The sequence below is a fragment of the Dermacentor albipictus genome, chromosome 1, assembly GCF_038994185.2.
Source record: "Dermacentor albipictus isolate Rhodes 1998 colony chromosome 1, USDA_Dalb.pri_finalv2, whole genome shotgun sequence".
Taxonomy (NCBI): domain Eukaryota; kingdom Metazoa; phylum Arthropoda; class Arachnida; order Ixodida; family Ixodidae; genus Dermacentor; species Dermacentor albipictus.
In genome coordinates this window covers 359,471,388-359,482,442 of record NC_091821.1, presented here as the reverse complement: position 1 = coordinate 359,482,442, position 11,055 = coordinate 359,471,388, and the positions used below count along the sequence as shown (strand labels likewise).

General features: G+C 46.3%; 1 protein-coding gene across 1 annotated transcript in view; it reads right to left on the bottom strand.

Moving 5' to 3' along the window:
* Positions 1–2,534: 2,534 nt before the first annotated feature.
* Positions 2,535–11,055, bottom strand: part of LOC139054109 (endothelin-converting enzyme 1-like) — a 41,611-nt gene continuing 33,090 nt past the window's right edge. Inside the window, exons 5-7 of the mRNA XM_070530658.1 lie at positions 9,995–10,414; positions 3,953–5,873; positions 2,535–2,686 (exon numbers count right to left, since the gene is read on the bottom strand). Coding sequence (XP_070386759.1) covers positions 2,535–2,686; positions 3,953–5,873; positions 9,995–10,414 — 2,493 coding nt within the window. The remainder of the gene's footprint in view (positions 2,687–3,952; positions 5,874–9,994; positions 10,415–11,055) is intronic.

Below are 11,055 nucleotides of genomic sequence, written 5' to 3'. Positions count from 1 at the left end.
CGAGGGACGTGCTAGCACATCGTTAAACAATCGAGTTGTATTGATGCCAACGTCTTTGACTGCAATGTTGTTGTTGTTGTTGTTGTTGTTGTTGTCGTCGTCGTCGTCGTTGTCGTCGTTGTTGTTGTTGTTGTTGTCGTTGTCGTCGTCGTCGTCGTCGTCGTCGTTGTTGTTGTTGTTGTTGTTGTTGTTGTTGTTGTTGTTGTTGTTGTTGTTCCAATATATGGCTCATGCATACGTATATGTATCCATGAGGGAGAATCTGTTCTTCGCAAAATGGGTATGTGGGTCTCCGCTGTGCTTTTTTTCTGTTTCTTTTTGCACATTGATCTTCATTCCCCTGCGTGAAGTGGCAAGCCAGACGCGCTCTTAGACGTACTTCTAACAGCGTTCGTTCCACGTATCCTGACTATTGCGTAAAATGGCATACTGGCCATTCCTGGGTCGAAAAACAAAAAAACGAAATTAAGAAACGTAAACAAAACCAGCAAACAACAACATCACCAGTTTAAAGCAAAGGAAGTAAACGCCCAATAGTGCTAAAAAGTGTCCGTACTTTTACTGACGTCATGTACCGACGAAAAGGCTTCTTATTGCTATGAAAAAGCACCCTTGTTTAAACAGGACCTCTCTCACAAAGAAGTGTGTGACAGCTGCAGTTACTAGAACAAACTTTACGTTTTTATGACGACAGGATGTCACGGTGCAGTAGTTTACTACCTTTGCAAGAATACCTGTTGTCACTACAGCCAGACACGTTTTGTGGCGACTGGAAGCTGTATCTTCACGACATAAATTGTATCGACCACGAAAGTGCATAAAAAAATTTAAAACAAGATATCTAGAAAAATTATTTGAGTCGTAATGGCGGGTAACAATTGTTTTTCCAGTGCTGGTGCGGACTAATCTTCTGCTCTTTATTTCCGTTGTGTAGAGTTCGGGTTTTCTGCTTTTAAACATATTGTTCAGTACACATGCCACACGGTCACATTCGCGAAGACTCTAGTTGATTCAGATCCAACGTGATACAGATCCCGCGGTGGTGTACCTGACTTTCAAGCACATTTGTCTTCGAGCATAGCACATATGAAAATGCCGCGTGTTTCCCCAACGTTCGAAAAGTTTAATGCAGGTCGTAATAACGTGACATAAGAAACCAGAACGTAGGAGAGCTAAGGAAGAGATTCTCAAATATGAGGTGGACGCAGGCAGACATCTGGGATGTCTTCCTTAGCTTCTTTACACGGATAGCATAGTGACTGGTGTCCTACAAATCACCGCTTGGTGAAAAAAAAGAAGCACCGGTTAAAGCTCCTGCGGAAGAAGTAGACAACGGCGAGCGGGCGCTCCTCACGTCACCTCTGTGTTTCTGAAGTGATCCTTGGCGAAAAATCCCCGAATTCCTCAAAAGAACTACCACGGATCGACGCATTAGGTCACCACAATCATCCTGACACCAAATTCAGGTGAGAGAACCAATTTTTGACCACGTTATACCTACACGGCAGCGTTTGGAGGCTTCGCCGCAACTGGGGCGACGTGGCTTCCAGCGTGCTTAGCGGGCCGCAATTTTAGAAACATGAATAAATCGATGGTGGGAGAAGACGTTACACAGGAAGACTATGAGGATAGCTGAGGCTGGCGTCACCTTACACGGCTTAAAGCAAAGAAATCAACGCCAGAGCGACAACACGTGCCACCCCAGTCGAGGGGAGAACGCAAGAAACAGACAGAGCGGCGTATAGGACACATCGCCAAGGCGAGCAGAATGCCGTATCTACCAAACTAATAGTAAGGACAAGAGGGGTTCTTCGTGTCTCCAACTACACGGGCACCTACGTTGTCGAAAGCCTCGTCAAAGCGGCGAGCCTACCTGAAAAGGCAGAAGAGCAAGACACTATATATGTGTAAACTATCAATAGAACATGATAGTGATCAGCACCCCCACAAAAGAACGCGCCGATAAGTACAAGAAGATTGTCTGCATCAGGACGAATACACAGGAATACGAAGCCAGCGCTTACGAAGCGATGCCGGGCAATACATCCAAAGGAGCGATCTGAGGAATAGGACCAGAAAACAGCGCACAAGACATAATGAGAAAAGTAGTAACTACAAGAAATCCTGCAGCAATCGCAGCCAAGCGAATGGGCAACTCAACAAATGTGATTATACTATTCGACGGATACAAAGTCCCGAGCAGATACGGAGCGGCCTAGTTGCGGAGTTCGCTATACAAGAAACAACTGGACATGTGCTACCAATGTTGACGATTAGATCACAGAGCGAACGTGTGCCCTAACCCCGACGACCAGATTTTCCGAAGATGCAGTTGGCGGACCCTCCTGAAAACCATGAATGCAAGTCTAGGCGTCAGCTATGATACACGGAACGCCCTACAAAAAATCGAAAATGCAAGACAAGATGCAAGATCCCCTTCCTGGTGAAGAAACGACGCTGGGAAAGAATCAATCAAGAAAGAAAGGAAGAAGAAGAAAACTACATGATGCAAGATGAGCCACGAAGCCTCAGCATCAAAAAGAATAGGCCAGAAACCCCTTCGAAACCTTCCAAAGACGAGCATAGCAGATCCAGGTCCTGGAGGCCAGATCGAGGTCCAGAGCCAGGTCGTACAGATCAAGGTCCAGGATCATAGCAAGGTCCAAGGCCAAGGGAGCCGAGAGTACTGGAGGCACATGGCAACACCAACAGTGAGCTGGGCAAGCACGGTCACGAGGAAGCGCGTGGAGGCGGAGGCTGTGGCTGATCACAAATTAGAGGAAAAGTTGGCACAGTTAAAATACATAGTGGCAGCAATGAAACAGCAATGATAGTATTGAGTGAGAAGAATAATAGTATAAAAGAAGAAGTTCCCAAACACCAAGCTGAAAAACGAAATCAGAGCGAAGATACAACAAACACAATGAAGAGCGAGAGTGTAAACACGGAAGAAAACAAAAATACTTCTCAACTTAAACGCAAGACCATAGACATCATCGAGGGCAACGGCAGCGAACCCCCAAAAAACTAAAACTGCTAGCATAAGAAAGGAACGTCTGGGAGAAGTTGAACGCAGACTTGAGAAAAAGATAGAAAAGCGAATGAACCAGATTGAAGATTACACTAAGGCGGCCATGGTCAGCATAATCGCACAACAGCTACAACCCATACAGCAACAGCTTGAGAATATAAACGCAAGATTAACGAGGTTAGAAAAAAGGATGGACACTGTAGCCCCAGCAAAAAAAAAACAATTTAAACAGTCCAGTCGTCTCCTTTATTGCTCAAGCCGTCGATGCTAGACCCGAAGCCCTCTAAAATTGCGGCATAACTATGGCTAGGCAAACGAAAAATAAATGTAACATATGGCAATGGAATCGCAGAACTTGCGGAAATAAAAAAACGAGTCTGTATAAATACCTAAAAACCAAATACACGCCAGATGTAATAATTCTACAAGAAACAAATGGTCTCGCCAGACTGTCAGGATGCCAGCGCGTAGGCAACGCCGTAGGAGCAACCAAAGCACTTACCAGCCTAGTGAGGAGTGACCATACGGTTGTACATGACACACGAGTCGCATACATAGACAACATACTAAATAAAACTATACCATCAGTAACGACAAATAGTAGTATACTTATTCTAAATGTATACAGCAATTCAATGCTCAAGAAACACACATTCTTAACAAAATTCAAACGCACGCTAAACAGCAGGAACCAGAAGGTGATAGTAGGTGGAAACTTTAACGTCACCCACAACACGAGGGGGGGGGGGGGGTGAGGGGAGGTGGCCAGGCGGCAACGGTGTCATTCAAAGAATGTGCACTGTCTTTCGGGATTCATTCTCGATCCCTTAGGGCAGTTAAAAACTTTAGCAAAAGGTGGAAAGTTCCTCACAACTGCATTACAGTCTGGCGTTACAGATACAAGGGCGGTGGATTTCTTACAAGTCACGTAACAAAGAGTCATGAGGAACACCTTTTCTTCCGAAAGGTCCTCACGAATGGCGACAGGTTGGCTGTCGTTTGCGAGGGCGTCCAAAAGTGCTGAGTACGCAATCTCGATAGCGGGAATATGCGGAAAAGCGCTCCCAGATTTTAAACAGGTGTTTCTCTCTAGGAAAGCTTTCCTTGAAGATTCGCTGAGGAATGACTCGATGATTTCGCCTTCCCAATTCCACTTCAGGCCGTCATTTCCGAAGGATTTCACAATTTCCGAAGCCATCAAGTGCCCGAGGCCTCCGTAGAACATGCCTTCCGTTCCGTCATTGTAGTACATCGGTCCGGACAAGGCGCCAAAGGCAACCCTTACGCTATTGGTAAGTGGATCGTAAGCGGCGTAGGGTGGAAAGAAGCTCACTCTGCCGTAAGCCTTGTCTGGAAAACCAGGGAATCCTCTGCCTTGGCGACGGCTTCTCGAGGTGTTGGCCCAGAACCCTCCGAAGGTTGGCTCATGAGCAGTGAAGTTTTTGTAGAATTGTTCTAGCTGATCATTCTTTAGATATTCACTTGGTGGCCACAGTCTCAAAACCAGCCGGTTTAGCTTTCTCACAATCATCTTTTTACTATCTTCGTCCAGCCAGTGGGACGCTACTATCTTCATCACTGCTGTTTCGATCAACGTTTTATATTTGGCGTCAACCAGGTTCCTTTCCTCGATGGAGAATCGCGACACATACGCTAATGATGACACCAGCTGCTCGTAAGTGATTTCTGTGCTAGAGGCGCAGTATGCTGGTCGAAGGAAGTGCGCCCTTTCAGGCCATACAAAGCGAGGCAAGAATAGCCGCTGGTCCGCTTTTGGGCCATGGACCTGTACAAATATCCAGGAGAAGTACCTCAACAATTGCAGATTGCTGTAAGCAGACAGAACGCCACCCACAGTTTTGAAGAAGGTTTCGTCGCTCACTATGACTTCGTCATCAGCACTAAACGTCTGGCCATGACCAGCGTTGGCGTTCACTGTCGTCAACCATTGTTCAGACGAAATATTTCTCGTGTATTTGCTGATACTGCGGAAGGGAAAGGAGGCTGGCTCCTTCACTGGTGCTTGCATTGCTTTGTAAAATGTTACAAGCAGGTCCATTTCAGTGCGAGCAAGCTCGTGGACAGTGTCTTCGTTTGCCATCTCTGCAGTGTCATTAGGATCAAGAACCTTATAGAAAGCCTTCCAATAATCGTAGTAGGCACCGGCTTCACGAACAACATGGTGCTGGTGGAGATGAGCAGGTAGCGTGATTGCTGGTGCTAGAACGAAGCGCTTTTTTAGAGAATGCCGCCTGTCGAAAACACTCGCCCTGAACCAAGCGACGTCTTCAAAATTGAAGGACAAGTATATCATAACAGCGAAGGCGTCGCTTGCTGGTGGGGGATCCTCCGGCCAAGCGAGTCCGATATCGTGCATTACGTCCATTAACTTGTCGACGCTTGTACCGTACCCATCCTGATCAGCCATACAGGCGCTGTACATATTCATCGGCTTCCTCCCAACAGGCAGTTTGAGGGCGCCATCGTGTAGCGTTTTGTTAAATTGCCTGAACCAAGCGTACATCAGATCTTTCATAGCTGACTCACCGAACTCGTAGTGCAGTGGTTGGCTCTTCCACGCGGAACATACGTAGGCATGGAAGTCTTCACAAGGGTCGATGCTCCTGTTCAGGTGGAAGGTGAGGAGCGTCGCGTGGCTTACGCAGCCTGTAGTGCTGCAGATGACTCGTGGGTTGACGGTAGAGCTCTGTGTTGAATGCAGGAGCACAAGTACCACCGAAAAGGCTCCCAAAATTATCACAGCAATGGCGATGACCACGATTAGAAGGTTTCTGAAGGAGGCAAGGTTGTCGACGGTGGGTAGTCTTGGTGACTTGTGTGCCTGCGAATGAGCAGCGCTGGTATTAAAAAATTTTTCGCCTTATTTTGAGTCCGTGTTTCAAGGCGGTACTATGAACGATATAATTTGGTGTTCTTGCCGGTTAAACTAAATTTCAGGTTGTCCTTTAGGCGCTGTTCTTCAGTTGTTCTTTAAAACAATTTTGCAGGAAGGGCGCTTCAGTTGTTACAGCTCCTAATACTTTGTTCCTGTCATAGGTACATATACGAACAAGAATGCAGAGGAAAAGCCACGCCATACCATGCATAACATGGCATGGCATGTTTGTTTTCTTTGCTCATCTTTCTAATAGTAATTTGTAATTTTTCAAGGTGTACTAGACGGCATTACTTGCTGGCAGTTCGGTGTAAACAAAACGCTTTTTCACTTGCAGCACCTATAGTGATTGCAAAACTTTTTAAAATGCACTCAAATCTTGCCAAAGTATAGCATTTGTGATGAGGTTTATTGCAATCGTCGAGGGGCAGCCAGAAACACAGCGGTAGCAACGGTAGCTCAGCTAGATGGGCGAAGTGGCCGCGAGACATGCGTTCGGTACAGCGCTTTCTACGGTGTCGTTCTTGTTCATACAATCGGTCCTCCAACCCCCCACACCCCCGGTTGAAAAGGAGCCATCCTGGTGACCTCCGACGGCGACGATACCATGGGCTCAAAATAAGACTTGATTTTGTCTGCGTGAAGAATTTGACGTCCACGGCGATAGTGGTCACTTGAGGCCATGAGGTGCTCGACCATGTATTTGACAGGCAAGGTTTGGGCAATGATGCGATAAGGACTATAAAATTTCTCAAAACGTTTGGAAGAATGGGCAGGACAGTTAGGTGGGACCCAGAGCCATATGAGGAATTCAGGTGGGTAGGTGGGGGGAGCGGTTTGGTGGCCATCGGGTCGATGCTTTTGGCGGTGTTGGTCTGTGGTAGTTGGTTAGCTGACAAGCTGCGGACATTACTCGGCATGCTTAGTGGCGGTGGAAACCGGAGTACACTTCGAAGCTTCTGGAAGGCATGTAACTATTGTGTCGATGGCATAGGAAGGTTCAAGGCCGTCGAGAAGGAAAAACGCAGAGAACCCGGTTGAGGTTTGTTTGGTGATATTGTAGGCGTACGCTGCGAATGGTAGCACAAGGTTCCAGTTAACATAATCCAAGTCGACATAAGTCGACATAAGTTGCCACATAAGTCACGATAACGTCTATTACTCTTTTCATTACTCGTTCTAGGAAATTCAACGTCATCGAATCGCTGCCATGTGTGTGCTCGAATTGATATAATACCGCTGCCTCCTTTCGAAGTGCCCTACGAGCTTTTTTTCCACGAGTTACAAACATACAATCCCTCTACTTCATGGCACAATGCGTATGCTGTAGTGCACTGAAGTTGTTAGTATGACTAGAAGCGTTAGTGGGAAAAAGTTATATGCCTGTTGCCATGCTTTCCGGGAAAAAAAGTAAATCGCTCACGAAGTTTATATCTTGATGAAACAAGGTAAATGTCAGGAGTGAGAGGGTGCGGCAATTCCGAGGATTGTGTATGAAAGGAGCTAAACCATCGCTTTGGGCCAGTTTACAGGCGTCATATGAAACGGTTATAAATTGTCCACGCTTCCCTGGGAGGACCAGAAACGGCAACGATTTCATATTTCTTGCAAATGTAGGTCATCCTATGGGCGACGTGTACGGAAAGTTTCATGTCTGAATGATTTACATGCTATGAACATAATTACTAAACACTCATTCGCAAGTTTACAAGAATAGGATCAGGAAATCGCATATCACACTGAGCATCACGGCTTTCGAATCAAGCATGACTCGATTCAGCAATAGGCACACCTAATTTAAAATATTGAATTTCCTTTTCTTCCCACTGTGCTTCTCTAAGGTGCATATTCTTTTTTTTTTTTCAAAGCATGGCGTCGGTAGTCTAAGGGATGGATGGTAAGGTGTTATCGCAACGACGACACGAACGCGACAGGGAAGGAAACTGAGAGCACACGAGCGCTTGCTCACAATTATATTTTTTTTAGTGGAGGAGATGGAGAACATACAATTACCACACAATACAAAAACTAACAAAAATGGTCACTTGGACGCTTAGCAACGATTAACAAACTATTCAGTGAATTTGAGACGTGTTAACCAAGGAAGCGAATTCCTTATCTGTGGGACAATCGTGTTTATAGGTAACACATACAGAGCTTTTTCTTTTGACGTGGAAGGCCTCTATCACTTCGCGCAATGCCTGATTAGAAGGCCTACACGTAATGCTCTTATTCAAAACATCAGGAGCAAAGCCGCATGAGCAGCAGGTAACGCTCAAACGAGGATGAGTGGATGCACTGTATGAACATTTGTGTTTCCTAAGGCGTTTTAATTGCGTCGGGCCACTTTGCCACACATGTCTTGCAGGCTCTCAAGAAGAAGCGGTGGGAGCTTTGTATGAGACATAGTGTAATTTTATCCCGGGCTCGACGAGTCTTGTTTGGGGGGGCATGTTATATTGTCGGTAGCACACAAACACCCGCCATAGAAAGCAGAGAACTAATTTGTTTTTCTTTCTGTGGCGACTATTCACTTTCGACATTCCATACGTCTTTTTTTTTTCATTTTTAAGCATATACCTTGTTTTTTGGAGGGGGGCTGTATATTATAATCATATTTATTCAGTGTCTCTTTACAAAAAAGCTAGTTGTGAGTGAACGCCCGTGTGAAAGCTCAGGTGGATTCAGTGAACTCGTGAATATATCCTGTAGATGCCAGAAAACGCCTGAAGAAGCAGCGAGCAAGTGGCTTTACGCTCGCGCACATATACACCGTGCTCTCGATAACGCCAAGATGAGGTTCGTACAAAAGCGCAGCTTCCTTTACGTTTCGATCCGCCACCAATTAATTTCACCGACTAGTAGCTCAAGACGATGGCTGTCCCTGCTATTACCATTCGGGAAATTCCGAATTTCAGGATCTTCGAAATGGTTGGGGGGGTTGTAGTGGGCATAATACTACCAGACTGGGCAAATCAAATTTAACTGCTCAAAACTTAGCGGCGGGCGTGACTGATCCGTAATGGACTCTTCCGGTCACTTGGAGATGTGACAGAAAAGCTGGTGGCCTAGAAACAGACGTTTTTCTTCCTGAGTACTTGTTTTTATATTCTTCGGTGCACTGCTACTGTGGATATATTCCAACTCCCCCGGTTTCTCAAACATCAACAATTGACAGTACGTGATTCGGATTCGACGACCTGAGAATCGCAGGCTGCTTTCTAGCCACATATTCCAAAACAGTCTTATTGGAGGCGGAGTTACCGCGGGTTGTTGCAAGCTTGAGCGGGTATCGCCACGAAGTCGAGGAGTGTGATTTGCTGCTGGACAGTCTTCAGATTCCCTAGTCGACTCGCCTAGGGAAGGCGACGGGATTAAAAGCGGAGACTTTTCGAGAGTGAGGACAGAGGGTGCTGATGTGAACTTGGACGTTTAACTTGCTCCTGCATGAAGTGGGCTTCCGTACTGGAGCCGTGTAACTCGGCCAATAAACCCTGTTCTTTCATTTTCTACAACCTCACGTAGCCGTCGATGGGCTTAGTAGGTGTTCCCTTCCCTAACGCAACCCTAAGCCACAACACTGCGTAATATAATAACCCAGCTCGTGCCTCGCGTAATTTTTCGTGGCATTTTACGTTTCATATCTGCCTGCGTCCACCGATTAACCCGTCACCATCCTTCGTGTACACAAAACGTAAGCAAGTAGCTGCCGCTCAAAATACCCCGTTAGCATGCAATAAGCTCTTTGAAATCTGGAAGAAAAGCACCATGACAGGTAAGGTTGCAATCACTCAAAGCAATTTCCATATGCACGACAGTGTGAGAACACATGTAAATAACGTTCCGCAAAGAATGCAAGTACGCTTCCAACGCTATTAGATTTAGTTGCCTAGAGTCGGTTTTGTCTTGCTTCTGCGTCGGGTGCTAATGACGTAATAATCACTCAATGACTCCGTACGAGACGAGATGAGCTGAATATTGGCTCTAAATATACGAAGCCACTATATAAGCTGCTATGCGTGTGCCAATGTCAATGTCATGTGTTACTTTGAATCCAAGCGACTCACTAAATGTTCCAAGTCACGCAGGCTAATGCGCTTGTAGAGTCGGCTCTTGCGGGACGACTTGATCTGTTTGCTTGCGACGTCGTTCGCAGCACTGGTCTTCGCCACAGAAGCCGCTGGACAGGAGTCCCGACGAAAGTCACGCCGCTGCTCCTCACTCGTGCCCGTACCCGTGGTCATCCTCGCAGAGGGCTTACGAAGCAGCTTCTTCATCGACGTCTGGTTAACGGCAGCTGCCGGGATGTCGATGCCATCCGCCTGAAGAGACGAGGGTGTCCTTGCTGTGCCCCGTTGATCCGAAGAAGAAACAGCGCTGGTGTCGGCTGTCGTCACGGCCGCAACTACGGGGCTGCATTTGGGCATTTCAGGCCTGTGCTCACCATGACTCGGAGGAAGCCGTTCTCCCGCTGTGGTGACCGGCAGCTGCGTAGACAACGCGGCGAGCTGCGTTAACATGACTGCCATGTGGACCATGCATATGACATGTAATCGCCTTTTTTATTCATCTTTTTTTTTTACCTCCTAATTTTCTTTGTGTTCTCTGTTGCTATGTTAGGCTTATCATCGTCAAAGCACATATGCATATAAATCACGTTTGTGGGTTTAGTGGGTCAGAACGAGAACTTCGTCTTTTCTGCGGCATCTGCCATTCAAACATCTGATTCGGGAAGTTGTGTTTTTGTTACCGTTGTTTCCCATTTACATCATTTGGAATACTCGTAACGTGGTGGTATGACTAGCCGCGCGGAAACAGCCCCACAAATTCGTTCACATCAATATGTGCGAAATGGAACTTCAATGTAATTGAATGTCTTCAATGTTCATTCCAGAGAAAACGGCACTACGTACGTTTGTGCACAGCATAATTATAATGTTTCGGCTAGTGAATCAGCCTCATATGTATATATTGTAAAGCCCGCGAATACATGCGAAGTGCCTCGACCACATCAATTTTTGCGTGCATTCGCGGGCTTCTTTCACGTTCGCAAAAACACTCGTATGTGGCACGTATTGAGCATCAGAAAGCTGTATCGGGAGTTGTTGATGTTGCTCTACAATTCTCT